Source organism: Streptopelia decaocto (genome assembly GCF_964273445.1).
Source record: "Streptopelia decaocto genome assembly, chromosome: Z".
Classification (NCBI taxonomy): Eukaryota; Metazoa; Chordata; class Aves; order Columbiformes; family Columbidae; genus Streptopelia; species Streptopelia decaocto.
This window is the reverse complement of record NC_138657.1, coordinates 18469015-18488049: the sequence shown is the minus strand read 5'-3', so window position 1 is coordinate 18488049 and position 19035 is coordinate 18469015. Positions and strand designations below refer to the sequence as shown.

The window sequence follows — 19035 nt, the reverse complement described above, 5'->3', positions numbered from 1 at the left end:
TCTAAACTGTTTGATTTGTTGCATTTTTTTTTCCCCACTAATATTCCTGCAGCATAAGAGAAGGAAACACTCATTTGCAATTCTAACCATTCATTTTGCTTTTTGCTATGTTTGACAGAAGCAAATTCATATGTTAAAGGAAAAGTGAACTGGAAAAAAAACCCAGCCTCACAAAATAATGTTATGCAGCAAGTAAGAATTAGAAATTTATCAGTTACTTCTAAAGATAAGTACAATGTTTGTTACAACAACCAATTACATGTTCTTTTTCATTAAGCACAGTAATTATTTCTTCAGTTTCCTCAGTAATTTAAAGTAGCATTATCCCTTAGAGTGGCAGTGCTGTGGTAAGATAAGCTTGAGAATGAAATTGTAGAGCAGCAAAGGCTTCTCAGCCCCCCACTTTGTGCTAAATAGAATAGGTTGTCAGTCATGAGAGCGGAGTGTGCTGCCAGGTTATCTCAGCAAAGGACTCCACTTGTACTGATGCTAAAACCATGAAAATACAAAGTCAGGGTGACTTGTGGCGGAACTGATGCATGAACAGATTCTAGTGTAGTATGTGGTGATTGGAAATGAAAGCAAATGGTTGGATGATGACCAGGTCATGAGAGCTTGTAATGATTTTTCTGACAGCTCTACCACTAGACACTGCTGTGTTTGTTGTGAAGAGCAGGAGATGGTGTATAGCTGGGGATACCCTTTCTGCCCTTAGAAAGCAGACTTGGGCCTGTGCATTATGCTTTCTTTAAAAGAAGATGCTGTTGGCCTTGATTTTCCTATTCCCCGTCCACAACTTGCTGTCCACTTTCAGAAGTGTAGTGACAGTACTAGTTGTCTTATTGAACAAGTCTGTGCTGCTGGAAAGCAGTCTTTTCCAGGCTCCTGTTCCCCCATCACTGCCAAGGCCACAGCTTGCTTTCCTATGTGGTTCTTTTGAAAGTGTCTAACACAGAGAGGATTCAGTGGGCCATGGCCCACCTTGTCATGGCCCACATATTGGGAATGGAGAACCTAAGGCCTGATGAGTAAGAAGTGAAGTCTTGAGAGTACCACTAGTACGTGTACCCATACAATTTTTAAAATCTGCCCTGGTTTGTCATATTTCTTATACCAAGCTTATTTTTAGAGTGTCGTTTGTGTGTGGCATTCTTTTGTCTTTTGAGAAGTGCTGCTATATCAGTATGTCAAGAATCTTGTCTTTTTGTAGGTCTTGTTTAGCATTTGTTCATGCTTATATTTGCGTTGGGTGGCTGCTATATGAGATTATCCGGTCATAATCAGAACACAGAACTTGATTGATTTGTAGATTCCCTCCCAGCTCATGCATACTTTAAGGAGAAGATATAAAAATGGTTTATTCCTCTGGGTATTGTCATTTCACACACTAGCTAATGCACTGGGACACAGAGAACATATTATTCACAGGATCGTGCATATTCACAACGTGGCTTGTTTATTGTCCACCAGTTTACAAAACTTCAGAGTGAGTGACATATTTAGCATAAATGAAGTATGAAAAATGAGATATTGCAAAAGCCAGTATGACTTCTCTGTTTCCATACTCCTCAGCTTTGGTTCTAGGCACTTGTCAACCACCAAAATCCTTGGATTTGTATTGCCATTAGCAAATGTTGGAAGAGAGAAACACTACAACGTACATGTCTCTATATATATTTTGTATATTTATATGGTTTTTATTATAAAACAAACAAAAAACAACAACAACAACAAACCCACCAAACTTCACTTCTACTCATGTATTGTCTGCATTAGGATGCGACTGCATGGTGAGCAACAATACCACAAATTTCACACCAAATTGTTCTTGGGAATATAGAAGCTCAAGACACAAATAGTTCTTTATTCTTAAGAAGAAGGAACAAATTTTCTTTTTTTTTTTTTTTTGGATACTGTAATGCCATTATCCTGTAGAGGATAACCTAGGAAACAGGTGGCATACTGTCATGGTGCTTGCTAGAATTTAATTTTGTGTGAATAAATTCTGACCTTTCACATTTGTATTAAATTTAGAAGATCAAAATGCTTTCATATGCATATTTAGGATGTTCATACCTAACCTGTATCTATATTTCCACTCATTCCTTCTTTACCACCTTCCATGTGCAATGGTAAGTGTAATTTAGCATGCCACCATGCTACTGCTTTTTAAAATTCTGCCAGCCGTCTTCAGCTCTAAGTTGTCCTTACTATATCTTATCTAATGAAAGAGAAGTGTTGAACTGGTTGAGTTCTGCATTTGCTGACTGTATTGCGAGTCCAGGTGTTGGTACATCACTTGGTTTTGCACATTGAAAACTTCTGAGCAGGGCTGGAAGCAGCGTTGTTCCAACTGGCGACAGCACACTGCAGCGTTTGAAGGCCTGCGGGAGCCAGGGGTAATTCTAGCCATAAAGCAGGTGTTTTTGCAAAAGACTCCCTAGAGTAGACAAAGCTTTCACTTGTTCTTATTGATCAATTAAAATGGTACTTAAAGCAAAGATATTAGTGGGTTGTAACTGTGAACTACTGCATTATAGTTGTTAATAACCAATTGTATTATTGTATCAAACAACAGAAGATAGATACTAATGAAGCACCTGAGGTATGGACAGGACGGCAATGCTGCACACAAATCCCAGCTTAGCCTCGTGACCAGTGATGTTATCATATCATATGTCGATGTTACACAAGACAGCAATGTGGTAATCCTGGTCCTTCTCCCAGAGGGGATAAACAGCACCACAGGGAATACATAGGCCATGTAAGAATTTACATAGCACAGTGATGTGGGCAAACAAAACAACATTGTGTCCAGTGACTACTGTACTAATATAATAAATACATGTAATACATTTTGTTTTAACACTCTCTGGTCAGGTCTTTTGTTATCCTACCCTTCCTGCCCCATGTTGGGTGCCAAAAAGGACTGTTGTGCTTTAACCTCAGCCAGCAACTAGAACCATGGCCTCTCACTGCTAACTGATACACGGTAGTGAAAGGAGGAAAATGGAATCTTCACATTTAAATATTAATCCCCTAGGGCTGTGGCTATGCATTCATTATGGTAGGAAGGGCCTGGTCCCTCTCTCTGCCAGGGACTCTGACAGAATTCCCTTGCTGACCTTGCAACTGCAGAACCAAAGCTGCATCTGCTACTGGCCGTTGTGCTGTGCAGCATGCTTGTACACAGTACAGCGTAAGGCTAAGTGGTGCCATCTGTGATTTTTTTCAAATATCTGGATGTGTTTCATCCAGTCCTAACTCATCCAGTCCCCTTTCTCTTCTCCTTTTTAATTTGTGTGCATCTCAGAAGCACAAAAAGGCACACCACTGTTTCAATCAACCAAGAGCATAATCCCAGAAATACCCAGAGCTTGTCCGAGCATTCCCATTGTACTGTAGGGCTTTCCTGCCGCGGACAACAAGCCAGTGCTTTGGCACATGTTGCTGTTACACAGTGAGTGTGAGACACAGGATGTGAACTTAAGGAAAAGGCATTCAGCTGAATTTCTGTACTGCTCATGTAAAAGTGTTAGATCTTAAAACTGATCTCGGCAATTTCTAAATGTGCTGCTATTAAACTGAAAGTGGTGAATGGCTTTGGTTTGCTCTATGTGTAGTTAATAGATTATCAACACTGCCAACAACATAAGAAAACATACTGATACTTTGGACTGGCACTTTGTTTTACTGTACAGACTGCAGCCTTTTACACATGGCAATAGGAACACTAGAAATAAAATGTACATCAGTACCAGCAACAGCTTATAGACATGCTTTCCCTCACAAACTCCCTTTAACATCTTGTCTTTGGCAGATAACAATTAATTCACTGGCAGATTTCAGCAGATGCGCTTTGAAGTGTAGAAGGGATGAGTTCACAATAGTGCAGTTTGTCCAGCTGTTAAATAGGTGAATCATATTTAAGCTGTGTTTTGTTCTCTTGGCCTCTAGCAGCTTCTGAATGTTCCTGGCATTCTTGCCTTTCCAGGTGCTAAGGACTAGGCTGACTTTTACCCAGCAGAAGGCATGTAGACCGGTGTACATTATGTAGAGCTATTAAATATGCCTTACATGGGATTTAATTGCTGTAAATTGCTCATGATGTTATTTTGCCATTTTTTGTTGGCCTGAGCACGTCCTGTTTATTTTTGCTAAACTTTAATTCATTCCTGTACTGAGAGAAAGAAATTGAAACATCTGCCAAGCTTTAATAAATGTAAAAATGAGTAATTGGTTTGCCTAACAAGCTCATGTATACTAGAGTCTGCTTTACCAATCAAAAGGACATCATTGCATGACTGCTTGCATAATGCTGCTCAGGTATTTGCACTCCATGTATTGTGGAGATCTTAGGAAGGTGTAGACTGTGCCTCAGCAATCTTCACCTGCTATGCCTGTATGTGAAATACTCTACTGTTTTGCAAAATTGACATTTAGTGCATGCAAGTTATCTGGATCAGTAGCCAAGGCTAAACGTTATTCTTCGTGAGGAGTGAATGTGAACTCTGCCTCCCAGCTGGCAGCTTAAACCGCTGCTGCAGGAAGCACAGGTTTGTGATGAAATGGAGTAGGTGAGCTCAGTCAGTCCAGTGATGTCATTTAAGAAACCATGGGACAGTTTAAGCCACCTGTCACCCGTACCCAGATTGGGTTTGCTATGTGGCGAGGTGTGCAAGTGCCAAGTGAAGCAGTAGGCAGGAAAAGATCATTGTTTCTGATGAACTTAGAAGTTATGTGGACAGAGCAAGTATGTGCTAATGTATGTAGTTGATATCAGATGGATCATAATCCATCAGCATGCTGTACGTGGGCTCCAGATTAGGATGCTTGCTGGATGCATACATTGGATTGTGTTCTCTTCCTCTCTTTTTTGCTCTATGCACTGTCATACACCACTGTATATGGTTTTAAGATCCACAGCTCACCTGCCTGAAAGTGCAGCAAGAAAATTTAAAGCTATGATTCTGTCTGCCCAGAGGAAACATCTTCACCTTAAAGCTTCATAAAAAATTGCTTTGAAGGCGTGAGAGAAGTATGAAGGTTTGAATGAATGTGTAATTTCACGGTTTACACTCTCCTTCTAAAATACAAAACCATTATTTATTCATAGTAATAGAGCATGATAGGTCAGGAGCTGGCAATCGATGGTGTTCCAGATGAGAAAGCTGGTCCTGTGCACCCCTCTAGGCAGAAATCTGAGAACTTCGAAAACTGTTAGCGTACTTGTATTAGTTTTGGTTCTCCTATGAATTTCCTCATCACCATCCAGCTGAGTGAGCCGCTTACACTGAAGAGACACTCAAGCAGCTACCAAAATTTTTGGCAGTCTGGGAAACAGAGCACAGATGTCTTCCTTCACTGCGGCAGTGCAGTAAGGGGCAGGGCTCCCGCTGCTGCTGTGTGGAGAACTCTTCAAGATTGTGGGTCTGAATCCTGATACCTTTGCGCACAAGTAAAGAACTTGTCAGCATTTTATTGTCCACAGGTCTACTAAAGGGACTGGGTCATGGTACTGTTGTCATCTGAAGTAGAAATACTATGTGGGAAAAACGTGGGAATAGATCCTTTGCTCCTTTTCTGTACTGCAGAAAAAAACCCACAGAGATTGGCACATCTTCTACCTAATACAGCCACCTTTTCAATGCCAATTTCTTCTCTGTTTCTCATATTAGTAGCCCGCTGGGGACAGAGACTGTTAAAAAAGCACACAGTGTTCTTACTGTCCTCAGCTTTCTACAGCTTTTGAGCTCTTGCCAGTTTCTCTTTGCCAGCTCCTGAGGCCATTCTGAACTGCAGAGGTGACTAGCCTTCTGGCTGAACTTAAACTTTGCAGAGAACTGACCTCCTAAAGTGTGTTTGGTAAACATGAGAAAATTTGGTAATAGGTTTAAATGCGTGAGATGGATTATCTGTTTTTTGTGGATGCACTGCAGTGTCTCAGCTGCCAGCACACCTCTGTCACTGCAATGCGTAATATTGATTTACATTTTTGTCTGCCCGAGGATAGTACTAACCTCATTGATCATGGCAGGTGCCTCTCTGCAGGGACTTTCCATACAGAGGTACAGCTCAGAGCACTGCTACACCAGCACTTCTTCAGCAGTTCTTCCCCTGCTCTCACCTGCTTTGTTTCCCTTACCAGTGGACAGCCCCCAATGTGATGCAGTGGCATTGCAGCAGAGGCTCTGCAGCAACTCCTGTCAGTGCAGAAGCTTGCGGCACACTTCCATATTGCGCGCTAGTGCTGAACGTGAGTGACTCCCCTTGTGATGCTGGAGTCGCAGGAATTCTGCAGTGTGGTCCTTGTTAGCAGTCAGAAAGCAAAGTGCTAGGTCAGGTTGTTCAAATAAAGGATTGATTCAGACACCCTCTTCCCGTCCATTTGACAGCTTTAGCTGAAAAAAAAAAGGCAAATTAGGAACTGATTCTAAATGAGGAGATAACAACACAGGACAGGTTCACAATGCATATTTCTTACATTGCAACAATGCTGGAGGTTGGGATCCTGACCATTTTTTACCATTCCTGGGGAGAAATAGTTCCACTGAGCCAATTTGCTTTTGCTCCAGGCTGTCACTGGTGTTACTGGAGATCCTATCCCACAAAGAATTTCCTTCATGACTGGACAAGCTTTAGGAATGGCTTGTCTTCAGCATTGCCAGTTCCTATGTCTTATGTATGTCACATCTAGAGCCAATTTCCCTGGCTTCTGACCTGCCATCAGACTGCTAGTGGAGCTCTTAACAGGGCTATGGGCCCTGCTACTTGCAGCCATGAGGACTACCAATGCCAAGCTATTGCACATGTATATAAAAGGTACTTCATTGTTGAAATTCTGCATCCAAGAGCAGAGTAAAGAGAACTTCTAAGGAAGGATAAAACCCAGCCACCCTGTGGCTGGTGTAGTGTTGTGGTGGAACAGGTGAACAAAGATTTATAGCAGGGAGAAAGTGACTTCAGTGCTATCGGTGGGGGGGCAATATGTTATTTTGTGATTAAATATAGCTGCTGAGTGACAGGAGAGAAAAGGAAAAGATAATCTCAGGCTTGTCTGGCAGATGCTTACTTTAACTACATCATGAACATTTCTGTTAGAGATGCTCCTGATGGCAAGCAGTAACCGCTGCGAATTAATGCTTGCAATTTTCCCACGTGCTAGACAGGTATATTTCTTCATTTTGTCAAGGAGAAAGCAAAACTTCATTGGCATAATCAAAGTCTGAGTGCAAATAGGAAATAAACAATTAAGTCCCATGGAGATTTGTGACTCTCTCAGTTTTTTTCCCTTTCTCCTTTCACGCTGTCTTCATGACCTCTTACAGCTTCTGTGGTAGCAGTGGAGTCACTGTGCTTCTCAGTTCTGCAAGGGAAGGATCTTCTGCTGATGAGCTCCATCTAGCATTGTGGACTGCCCTTGCAGCCATCCCAGCTGAAGAAGAGAAATTTACTAACGTAATGTAAATGGACATTACCATATCTTAAATGTATGATAAGCTGCGATCCTATTTTTGTTTTACCACTGAAGTGGCTTGTCCTGCATTGTCATGCCATATCCTGTTGACAGTCCCTGCTTTGCACAAGGTGTTTACAAATTAAAAAAAAAAAAAAAAAAAAAAAAAAATCAAAGTTTTCCAAATGCAGGGGAGAGGGTGATAAGCTTTTGTGTCTTGGGAAATGTTTTGTGTTTAATGAAAGTATGGGGTTTGCTCAGTTTCTCTAAAAAAAATGAGTGCAATATAAGTATAATGCCAATCAGACACTTCTGGCTTCTGGTGAGATTTGTCACATCTCTTGAGTTTCCTGAAGCTTTCCATGAGTACTGATATTGGATCACTTGGCTTGTAAATGGGGACTTCCTATGTTGAGATGGCTGTCCTGGAAAAGCTTCAGCAAGATCACTCTACCTCAGTTGAAATCAGATGTTAATTTCCTTTCTGGTACAGAATAAGGTACTGTGAACCAACACTGATTTTTTTATGGCTTCTTAATGTTTCTGGAGATAAGCTATCTCCAGACTAATCTGGCAAAATTCCTTCTTTTCTTTCATATTCTGATGTAAATTGGTGACGGAGGAGAAGTCTGAAGTACAGCTAATTTATATGCTTTTGAGGTTGTGAGTTTGTTTGTTTTGTTACTGTTGTTTGTTTGTAATTTTTCTTTTAGTCCTGATTCTAATGTATCTATAATCACCAGAAAATCTCCTGTGTGGCTTACTGTTATTTCTGAGGGTGTGATTTGCCACAAGGGAAGGATGCTTTGTTATCTGCAGAGAACCAGGGCCATAAATTTGAATTGGAGGTGTCACGTATTTTCTATGATAACAAATTCTGATAACATAAATGCCAAACTCTGCAGAATCAGACAGACAGAAAAATTAGCCTGCAAGTGGCAGTTTTGTCTTACTCTAGCACGTGAAGTGACAGAACCAAAACCAGAAAATATCTTTATTAGAATCTGTGCTTTTTATCTATATTCTGTTTCAAATGTTTTCTCTTTCTGAAAAGCCTACAGTGTTGGCGAACCTTCACCATGTGTACACAGACTTCTTCCCATTAAAATGTGTGTTTCTCACTAGTTTCTTTTACAAGTCAGCTATGTCGTCGTTGTGTTTGCAAAACTAACAACGCATCACAGCATTTTAGAGCCTGTTGGAATATCTTTAGCAAACCTGAAGTTACTTCTGTCACTGTGCTTCCAGAACGTTAACACTTACAGTGACAGGAGAAAGTCAAAAAGGCGAAAACCACATGGAAGGACTATAGAAACCTGTGGAACATAGAGTGACATCTGGAACAAGTGTTCATCAGTATGTTCTACAAAAGGCAACTGAATTTTTCAGCATATTCGTAGTGACTGCACAAGCATTTTTTTGTCCTGTGTGACATGCTGCATTATGACACAATAATAAAAAAATAAGGTCAACTATATGAAAAATGGAACAAATGGCTCCATAACTAAGACCTAATAAGTCGTCTTGTTTCATATGAAATTCATCTACCAAACCACACTCCTGTCACTATGGCTTATGTTCCAGATCCTGTCAGCATTTACCAAACCCCTGCCTTTTTAATATTATCTGCTAGGGAAAAAGCAAGTTTATTTTTTCCCCTAGATGTAGGATTCATGCCACTTTTATCATCCCTACTGAAATAATTCTGACCAGCAGATGTTAATATTCTGCCTGAGTGGAAATGGGAACTTTATAAAATTGGAATTTGCTCTCAGGCACATAGTATTTGTTTTCAGTCATAGAAAATACAGAGATGCCAACTGTAAAACATGACATTGTTAGGTGTAGAAAAGGAATGTGTATTTTTGATGCACAAAAATATTTTAATGACATTTTTTGCCCACACAGAAAATGTTTGTATGTTTAATCTTTATTTTTTAAAGAAAATACATTGATATTATAATGATAATTTTATTGTAAAGGCTTTTTGGAGGCAAGATGGAATAGGTAATCAACATTAGAAAGAGAAGGCGCAGTCACAAAATAACTAAATAATGTTGGTTGAGGTGTCATATTAGGTCTTGATTCTTCCACACGCCTGAACTAGGAGGAGATGTAATATTTCTGTTTTTAAAGACAACTTAGAGGGCCCAATTTTCATTCTGTTGTAAAGCAAGAATGAAGATGTTGAAACCTTGACTCAAATGACATGGCAAAGGAGACTTTATTTTCTGGCTAGCTGTAGGTGTTGGCTGGCAGCGTTTCTGACTGCTGCTGAATCTTCAGCACGAGAGCAGATACTCAGCTGATGTAAGCTGGCATAGCTTTGTGCCAAATGATAATCAGATCTGACAGTCTTAGAGAATGGTGGAGCAGTAGCCTTAATGAAATGCTTTAGCAGTTGATTTGGAGGATTAATAGCAATGGGCTGAAAAATATCTCTGAATTTAGTCAATACAATTATGGCATTGATGTGGGCTCTTTTGCAAATGTGTTGTCTGCCTTTCTCGGGCCCGGTGCTCCCACCCAACCACTTTAATATATGGCCTTGCAAAGGGCGCTTAATATCGTCTTCTGGGTTGATTTCCCCTTTCTGTCCTAAGGGGCAAGAACTTCTGAGAGTTTAATTTTTTTTCTTAAATTTTCGTAAGTCGTTAATTTGAGTTCTCAGCTGTGACTGCTGAGTGGCTGTGGCCTTCAAGAAAAAGAACCCAGTGTTTAAAATTCCTAGTGGGATTTTGGTTCAGCTGTTCGTTTCCTGTGGTTTGCCTGTGCTTTTCCAAACCAGATCTTCTTCTGGATAATGGAGTTGAAGATATTTCCTTGAGGGCCTATGATGTACCTACCCTGAAAGAAAAGTCACCCAGCTCCAGAAGGGCTGAAGTCTTCACAGCTCTTCTCTCTCTTTTGACTTACCTCTGTTGTCTGTAACAATACTTCACCCATAGCTTTTCAAATTAGTTTTCTGCTTGGTAAATAGTTTTGTTAGTCACTTTAAATCAGTGACTCGTGATTGCAATTGTGAGGCTAATAATAACAAAGTGACCAAAACCAGAAGGCATGTTTGGGAGAGAATGACCTGCCTTTTTGAGTTAGCAGTGACCACTCCAGCAGACTACAGAGCTGCACTATTAAGTGTCTTACATTCCTCAGCTAGAGTAAAGACGAATATGAAGGGAAGGAGCAATTGCTGTGGTTTGTAGATGTGAGACGGGATCTTTAGGGCATCTCTGAAGATGATAAGCCATGACTTTGAAAATCCTTGTCAACTATGAAAATATCTCAAAGTGGTGAAAAGTAAATCTACAGCTAAAAAGGGCTGGAACATTAATTACCGTTGGGTACTTTGTATTTTTAGAGTTGAATTTCAGTTATTCAGAACCTGTTTTGAATATTTAAGTAGCAGCGTATTTGCATGCTGTTGTTTCAGTGACCTGAAATCTTTGTGGTAGAAAGTTCCTGTGCAGATTTTGCCACATCATCTGTAGTAGGAGGTCCATTTGCAGAAGATTCGTCCATGGATTGGTGAAGAAAGCTTCTGGTATTTTTGCTTCCTTTGTTACCATTTTTCACAGAAATTGCAAATGAATAGCACCTTTTAGGACAATGAATCTGTCCCTTGTCCATTGCAGAATTGTTCCTAACAGCACTGAGCTTGAAATCCATGATTTTTTGTGGCACTTGACTGATCTCTGTAAGGCACAAATTCAGTAATACAGACCACAGAAACTTGTCTGCATTCAGATTAATGGCAAGAGAGTATCTGTATGGATTTGCACATCTATTCTGTATAGGAAAGAAGGGATAAATATATAGTAAAGTTATTTGTTTTTTTTCAGGATGGTTCGTAGTATTGATGTCTTATTAGTTTACCATTTTGGCTACTAATTTGCAAGGAGCTGACAGAAAACAAAGAGAGCTGATAGCCATTTCCTATTGTACAGATAATTATAGCCTGCATAAATAAGTGCTTGGCCATGCTGCACTTGCAGCTTTGTTGGAGAGAACTGGAGTGAATTTGAAGTTATTCAAATGTCTGAATATTATTAATGGCTTGTGAGTGATTTACTGTGGGTGTTATGCTAAAAGAAAGTTATAGAAGAGTTAACACAGTGATCAAAACCAAGAGGAAAAAAGTACAATTTTTCTTCTGTTCCTCCTTATTTACTGCAGGAGTCACTTCACTGAAATCAGTAGTTGCGCTTAGTTAAAAGAGTCTAAAAAGTATTCTGAGACACCTAGGGATGTTTCTAAAAATAAATGGGGTTTGGTACAAAGAACTAAAAATGGACAGAAAACAGAAAGTCATATCACAGAATCACAGAACCACAGAATGTAGGGATTGGAAGGGACCTCAAAAGATCATCTAGTCCAATCCCCCATATCTGATTAATTTCCTATGACAAATACCAGCCCAGTGAAAGACTAGTACATTCACTGGATCGTATGCACCTGACTTAGTTGAGGAATTACACCACTAAAACAGTTTGTGACTGACAGTACAATTGCTAAAATCCATTTTGAATGGTGCTGCATAGTAGTTACTGTTCAAATCTGTTACTGTCACTTTCACTGACAGTAAGTGGAAGCTCAGTTCTGTGTGTCCACTGAATCAGGGAAATGAAATGGTAGCACAAGATCGTTTTCCAGTTATTTTTCAAACAGATTAATTTATAAAAAAAGCCAGAGTATTTGCTAAAGACATGACACCAAAGTTCCCTTTTGTTCTTTCTAATATTAATAAGTCTGTCAACTGGGTATTTTATATATAACTCATGTGAACCTCATGCTCTTGCATGGTGTGAATGTATGTTTTTTCGTATCTACCTGTCTGTCTGTCTGTCTGTCTGTCTGTCTGTCTATCTATCTATCTATCTATCTATCTATCTATCTATCTATCTATTTAATTTATAAACACTGTTTCTAATAGTGAAGGCCTGGTTGTGGCTTGAGTCAGTATGTTTCTGAGAGTCCTCAGGCATGAGTGCCTGTTACCTTCCGATTGGCTGGGGTCAGGCCTTGGGACCTGCTTCTTGCTTTGTGCTTAGCCGTGATTATTACTCTTGGTGTTGCATTTATACACACTGGACAAAGCAGTTGTGGCCATTTTTCAGCTCTGACAATTTTTTTAGTACCTTGATCCTTTTCCCAGTTCATTCTATGAAATCACCTCCTTTTTCATCAGCACACATGACCACGGATATTTCTGTCTACTGAATACAGATCTGTCATTGTTGATTAATTGCTTGATAAGTTCCAAGAAACAGACATTAATTCAACAACGAAACAGGTTTGTTCTTGCAAAGATATCATAGTATAGTATGTACTTCTAACATCAGCAGAAGATTTGGTCTCTGAGACTTAAGCAGTAATGTGTTTTCTGGTTGTTTAAGTTGAGTTAAAGTGCGTTTGAAATAAGTTTTTCAGAAAGAATATTATGTCTGAATGTTCTACCCACTTACGGAAAAAAAGTCGCAAAACATTTCTCCAGGAAAACATGATGACTAGATTTTTCATTTATTGCTGAATCTATTTGTTGTTGTTTTTTTATCTGCAGAAAGTGAGTGAAAAAGTAGGAGGTGCAGAAGGAACCAAGCTAGATGATGACTTCAAAGAAATGGAAAGGGTAAGTCTAAATACAAATGCATATTTTCATTCTTACCATTCATTTTTCCTTTCTAGGACAGGAATTTCAAAGCTTTTGTCCCTGAATCACTCAAATAATTTTGAAAGACTTAACTTTTATTCAGCAGGACTGATCTTGCAGTTTCTTATTTCTTTTTGTTTTCTAACCAAGGCATACATAATATATGGCACTCTCTATAATGCTGATATTTCGTTCAGAGATTGAGACTGATGTCAACTACAAATTAGTTTCAGTTAAACTGTTATACAGGATCTCTGAAAACAATCATAGAATCATAGAATACCAGGTTGGAAGGGACCTTGAGGATCATCTGGTCCAGCCTTTCTTGACAAAAGCACAGTCTAGACAAGATGGCCCAGCACCCTGTCCAGCTGAATGTTGAAAGTGTCCCATGTTGGGGAATCCACCACTTCCCTGGGGAGTTTATTCTGATGGCTGATTGTTCTCATTGTGAAAAATTTCCATCTTATATTCAATTGGAATCTACCGAGAAGTAACTTGTACCCATGACCCCTTGTCTTCCCAGTGTGACTCCTTGTAAACAGGGAATCTCCGTCTTTTTTGTAGCCACCCTTAAATACTGGAACGTGGTGATGAGGTCTCCTGTAATCCTTCTTTTCTCAAGGCTGAACAAGCCCAGTTCTCTCAGCCCTTCCTCCTATGACACATTTCTCAGTCCTCTGGTAACCTTGGTGGCCCTTCTGTGAACCCTCTCTAGCCTGTCCACATCTCTTTTGCATAGCAGGGACCAAAACTGAATGCAATATTTCACGTGTGGACTGACAAGCACTTAGTGGGAATAATGACTTCTTCATCTCTGCTTATGATGCCCTTGTTGATGCAGCCAAGCATCCTGTTGACTTTCTTTGCTGCAGCAGCACATGGTTCACTTGTATTGAGCCTGTTGTCCACTGGGACTCCCAGGTCCCTTTCCACAGAGCTGCTCCCCAGCCTGGTAGATCCCAGCCTGTGCTGCACTCGTAGATTATGTTTTCCCAGGTGGAAGACCTTACACTTGTCCTTGTTGAACTTCATAAGCTTCTTGTTAGCCCACTCTTCCAGCCTATCCAGGCCATCCTGCAGGGTGGCTCTCCTCTCTGGAGTGTCTGCTACCCCACTCAGTTTGGTGTGATCGGCAAACTTCATCAGCGTACACTTGATGCCATCATCAGATCACTTATGAAGAAGTTAAACAGCATTGGACCCAATATCGATACCTGGGGGACCCCACTCATGACAGGTTGCCAGTTTGAAAAGAAGCCATTTACCAGCACCCCCTGGGTATGGTCTGTCAGCCAGTTCCTCACCCATCACAGAAAACACTTGTCTAGACCATAATGCATCAGTGTCCCTAGGAGGAGGCTGTGAGAAACTGTATTGAAAGCCTTGGAGAAAGCCGAGTAGACAATGTCCACTGCTTATGCCACATCAACCGAGCAGGTTACTTTGTCATAGAAGGTGGTGAGGTTTGTTGAGCATGACTTGCCCTTTGTGAATCAGTGCTGGCTTTTCACAGTCATGTGTTTCATCTGACTTGTGACAGCCCCCAGGAGGGGGCATTCATTCCATAACCTTCCCAGGGACTGAAGTAAGACTAATGGGACTATAATTTCCTGGATCCTCCTTTAGGCCCTTCTTGCAGACTGGAGTGACATTAGCCTTCTTCCAGTCTTCTGGAATGTCCCTGATCTCCACAGTTTCTCCAAGATTATGAAGAGTGACCTCACAACATTGTTAGCCAGCTCTCTTAACACCCTTGGGTGGATATTGTAAAGGCCTATCAATTTGTAGGAGTCAAGCACCTGTACTGGTTCCCATACCAACTTTTCCTTCACTAACAGTGGGTCTGTGTTAGTGTGAACCTGGATTTCTATTCCCAAGGCCTGGGGGACAACAGTGCTGCTAAAGACCAAGGTGAAGAAAGTGTTGAGAACATTTACCTTTTCAGCGTTGTTGGTGACTAAGTCACCTCTCCTGTTTAACAGCAGGCTAATATTTTCTTTCTGTTTTTACTTGTGTGCATACCTGAAGAACACTTCTGTGTAGTTTTTGACATTTCTGGCTGATTTCAATGTGAGCCTGGCTTTTGCTTTTTGAACTGCACCTCTGCACACCCTGTCAATGCCCCTGTAGTTCTCAACGGGTATTCATCCACTCCTCCATCTCTGGTATGCTTCTCTTTTGGTTTTGAGCAGACTCAGAAGCTCTCAGTTAAGCCAAAGGGGACTCTGCTTCACCTACTATACTTACCTCTAAGGGGAATGAACTGGTTTTGTCCTTCCAGGAGAGCATTCTTGAAAAAATCCCAGCACTCACTAGCTCCTTTATCCTTCATGGAGGCTTCCCATGAAATTCCTCCCAGCTGAGCACTGAGTGAGCTGAAGTTTGATCTTCTGAAATCTAAAACTTATGTCTTAGTACTAACCTTCAGCATGCTCAGCAGGATTCCAAATTCCATAATATTGTGATCACTGAAGCCAAGGCTATCACTAACTGACATAAGGTCTGTCTACAAGATGATAATTCCAATGGAAAAGGGTGCCTGTAATTCTCAGCTCTGTGAGCATCAGTCAAGAGGAGCAAGAGCTGTCTGCCGAAGGGAGTTGACAGTGCACTGGAATATTCATTGGTAGGTTCAGAGATCCTGTTATGCAGCCTCCACTGGCATAATGTCTTGTGTAGGTGGGGTTAACTCCCCAACAGACTGCTTGGTGAGGCTGGCAGTGATAGCACTGAGTGTTTCTATGGAGGGACAGGAAAAAAAAGGCACAGATATGTGTGGTGATGATAATATTTCATTTGGAAAGATCAGTATGGGCAGTTTTTTTCTGGCTTTGACTTTGAAAGGTACTATCAAATCTTTTAACACTAGCTACTGCTAGGTGATTTGTAGGGTACGTATGTGATATATAATTCTGATGGAGAGATACAGAAGCTATTTATCTGTACATTTGTATAGTGAGATGGAAAAAACCTTGAATGGAGAAGGGCATATCTTTTGTACTCCTTCCAGCAAAATTACTGCAGAGTTGGTTTCTCTCCTTCTGCATAGCTTCCCTTTGAATGTGCCACAAGTTTAGGCACTACCCTCAAAACTGGAAGATGTTAGCGAAGATTCAGAAAACTGATGCAAGGTTTAGAGTGGAAAATAGGACATGGCAGCAGCCAGGGATGAGTCCCACATAGTGCTCATGTGCGGCGTGGGTTGGCAGCTGAGGAGATAAGAGCACTGAGAGTTGAGAAGAGAATGGAGTAAACTCATCAGTTACCTCCACGCTCCCCGCCTGGCCCTGTGTCCCTTGCCAGCTTTTCTGCAGGCAGTGGGCATGCTCCTTTTGCCTATCCCTGGCCTTCTGTTCCCTCGCCATCACTCTCCTTTGCCAGGGCTGGCAGATCTCTTCAGCTTCTTCATGTGAAGCATCGAGCAAGCACTGGCAGATGGCAGTGGCAACAGGAAACAGGAAAGAGGTCGGTCACAGCGTGCTGCAACCAACCTAGCTCAGGTGTTCTTTTTTAAAATAGGAACTTGTCATTATGGTAAAGGAGTTCACTCTGTGGGACACAAGCTACCCTGCAGAGAAATGCAATGTATCTTCATAAATGCAGAGTACGGGACAGATTACAGGGATCCCCAAATCTGCCCAAGCATTTTTGTGTCTGATGTCTGATTCTGAGTGGAAGAGTAGTTGCATACTTTGCTATATGCAGATTAGGAAGCTGATGTGGAGTACTTCTTAAGAAAGTAAGAATTCCTACTACAGTAGAAGAAAGTAATGCTATTAAATTCTAAGCATTTTAAATTTCTGAGTCAGCCAGGGGAAACAAACGATCAGTGCATCCATGTTGATAGGTTTCTTCAAATTCAAAACAGAGTGATACCAAGTCTTCTGTATCCCAATTTTACCAGCACTGACTCTGAAAGAGGTAGACAGCCCATTTTATCATTGATGGTTGGTTTTGATTGACATTTACTCTAATCTCATTTTTTCCAGCTGTTAGTGTATCAAAGATGGCTAATTCTTCAAGCAGTTTTCAGTGACTCTTCTATCAAAAATCTTTACCTATTGTGGACTCTTTCCAGGGTGATGTAAAATACCAGCATGTTACAATGAGTTGTATCAAATTCTTAACAGATCCTGAGGTACTCTGTACTAATGTCTTCACTTGAGAGAGGATCCACTATAAACTGAAATGACGGACTCATGCTTTGGAAGTTTTCCAGACATTATCACCATTCTGGTACCAGGGCTGTTCTCAGGGACACAAAATAAAATTATAAGAAGAGTTAAGAGAATTTATAAGAAGAAAATGGAAGAGTGAGAAATATTTGTCTAACGTTTGAGAAACATTTGTCTAATGTTTGTCTAACATTTTTTTCCTGTTTCTTTTTCCTGTTTCTGTCTTTTAGAAAGTGGATGTTACCAGCAGGGCTGTTATGGAGATAATGGCAAAAACGATAGAGTATCTTCAGCCCAATCCAGGTAATGTAATTTCACAGTCTCACAGTACTTGCAGCGCTTCTTGAAAATACTCTTTCTCACCGATATGTAGTCTAACAGATCTTATCCTCACTGCTGCAGTTAACACAAAATTGGTGCAGTTACCATGAAGTAAAATAAATGAGTAAAAGAAATGGCGACTGGCTTTGGGAGGCTTGTTTTCCTCTTGTGTGTTCTTGCATTAGGTAAGAGGGCAGCATATGCCTAGAAACCAGATGTATTTACTTGCAGGCATCTGAATGTCAGCCCTGTGATCATGGGGGGCTCCTGGGGAGCTGGAGGTGGCTGCGGACTGCCCAGGACGGGCCAGGCAGGGCCTGGCAGCCAAGGCCCGTCCCAGTGCTCCAGGCAGGAGCAGGGCAGGCCGGAGGCACTGGGGCAGCAGCAGCCCCGGGCGTCAGGCACCTCCCGGGGCGTGGGGACAGACCAGGGCCAGGCAGTCAGCCCAGGGGTGGGCATCAGGATCAGGCATGATAACAACACCTTTCACCTTGTCCTCTAGCCATTTCCCATCCTCATTAGAGTTACTACCAAAGGGAGGGTGCAAAAGAGCTGTTGGTGCCAAACTAGAGAAAAGGGCAGATAAATGGACGTAATCAGAGATGACTGAATTGAACCTTCAAAATAGACATAAACTATTGGTTTGCATGGGGAGATGAAAGAAAATTTTTTTATTGGGGTGATGGACAGCTGTATGCTCCTCTCTTGACGAAGGATCACAGAATCACAGAATGTCAGGGATTGGAAGGGTCCTCGAAAGATCATCTAGTCCAATCCTCCTGCCGGAGCAGGAACACTTAGATGAGGTTACGCAGGAATGTGTCCAGGCGGGTTTTGAATGTGTCCAGAGTAGGAGACTCCACAACCCCCCTGGGCAGCCTGTTCCAGTGTTGTGTCACCCTCACTGTGAAGAAGTTTCTTCTCAAATTTAAGTGGAACCTCTTGTGTTCTGATTTGTACCCATTACCCCTTGTACTATCACTGGTTGTCACCAAGAAGAGCCTGGCTCCATCCTTGTGATACTTACCATTTACATATTTATAAACATGAATGAGATCACCCCTCAGTCTCCTCCAAACTAAAGAGACCCAGTTCCCTCAGCCTCATGAAGAGTGATCTGGAGCTGTTATAATCAAGTAAACCATTAAATTCAAGAAGCTGAAGATTTATGTAGTCATCTGGAAACACAAGTGTTTTGATACTAGCATAAGTCAATGCCATCTGCACTGATGTGGTCAACAAACTTATGCTTGTGCAAAATTAGTATGAAGATAAAATGAGGCTATCTGCCTAACACAAGTACCTCAGAGTTTCATGGAAGTACAGACCTAATTCACTTTTTCACTGTAAAGAATTTGCTTGCTAATAGCTGGAAACAAATTTGAACCAGTGTGAAGTATTTCAGTTCCAGTGTGGTAGGATAAAGGACTATT

The 19035-nt window shown here is 41.1% G+C and overlaps 1 protein-coding gene across 2 annotated transcripts in view; it reads left to right on the top strand.

Annotated features, from left to right (window-relative positions):
• SH3GL2 (SH3 domain containing GRB2 like 2, endophilin A1) overlaps positions 1-19035 on the top strand; it is a 96104-nt gene that overhangs the window by 61393 nt on the left and 15676 nt on the right. For both annotated transcript variants that reach the window (XM_082075487.1, XM_082075488.1), the window contains exons 2-3: positions 13014-13082; positions 17512-17584. In XM_082075487.1, the coding sequence (XP_081931613.1) occupies positions 13014-13082; positions 17512-17584 (142 nt within the window). The remainder of the gene's footprint in view (positions 1-13013; positions 13083-17511; positions 17585-19035) is intronic.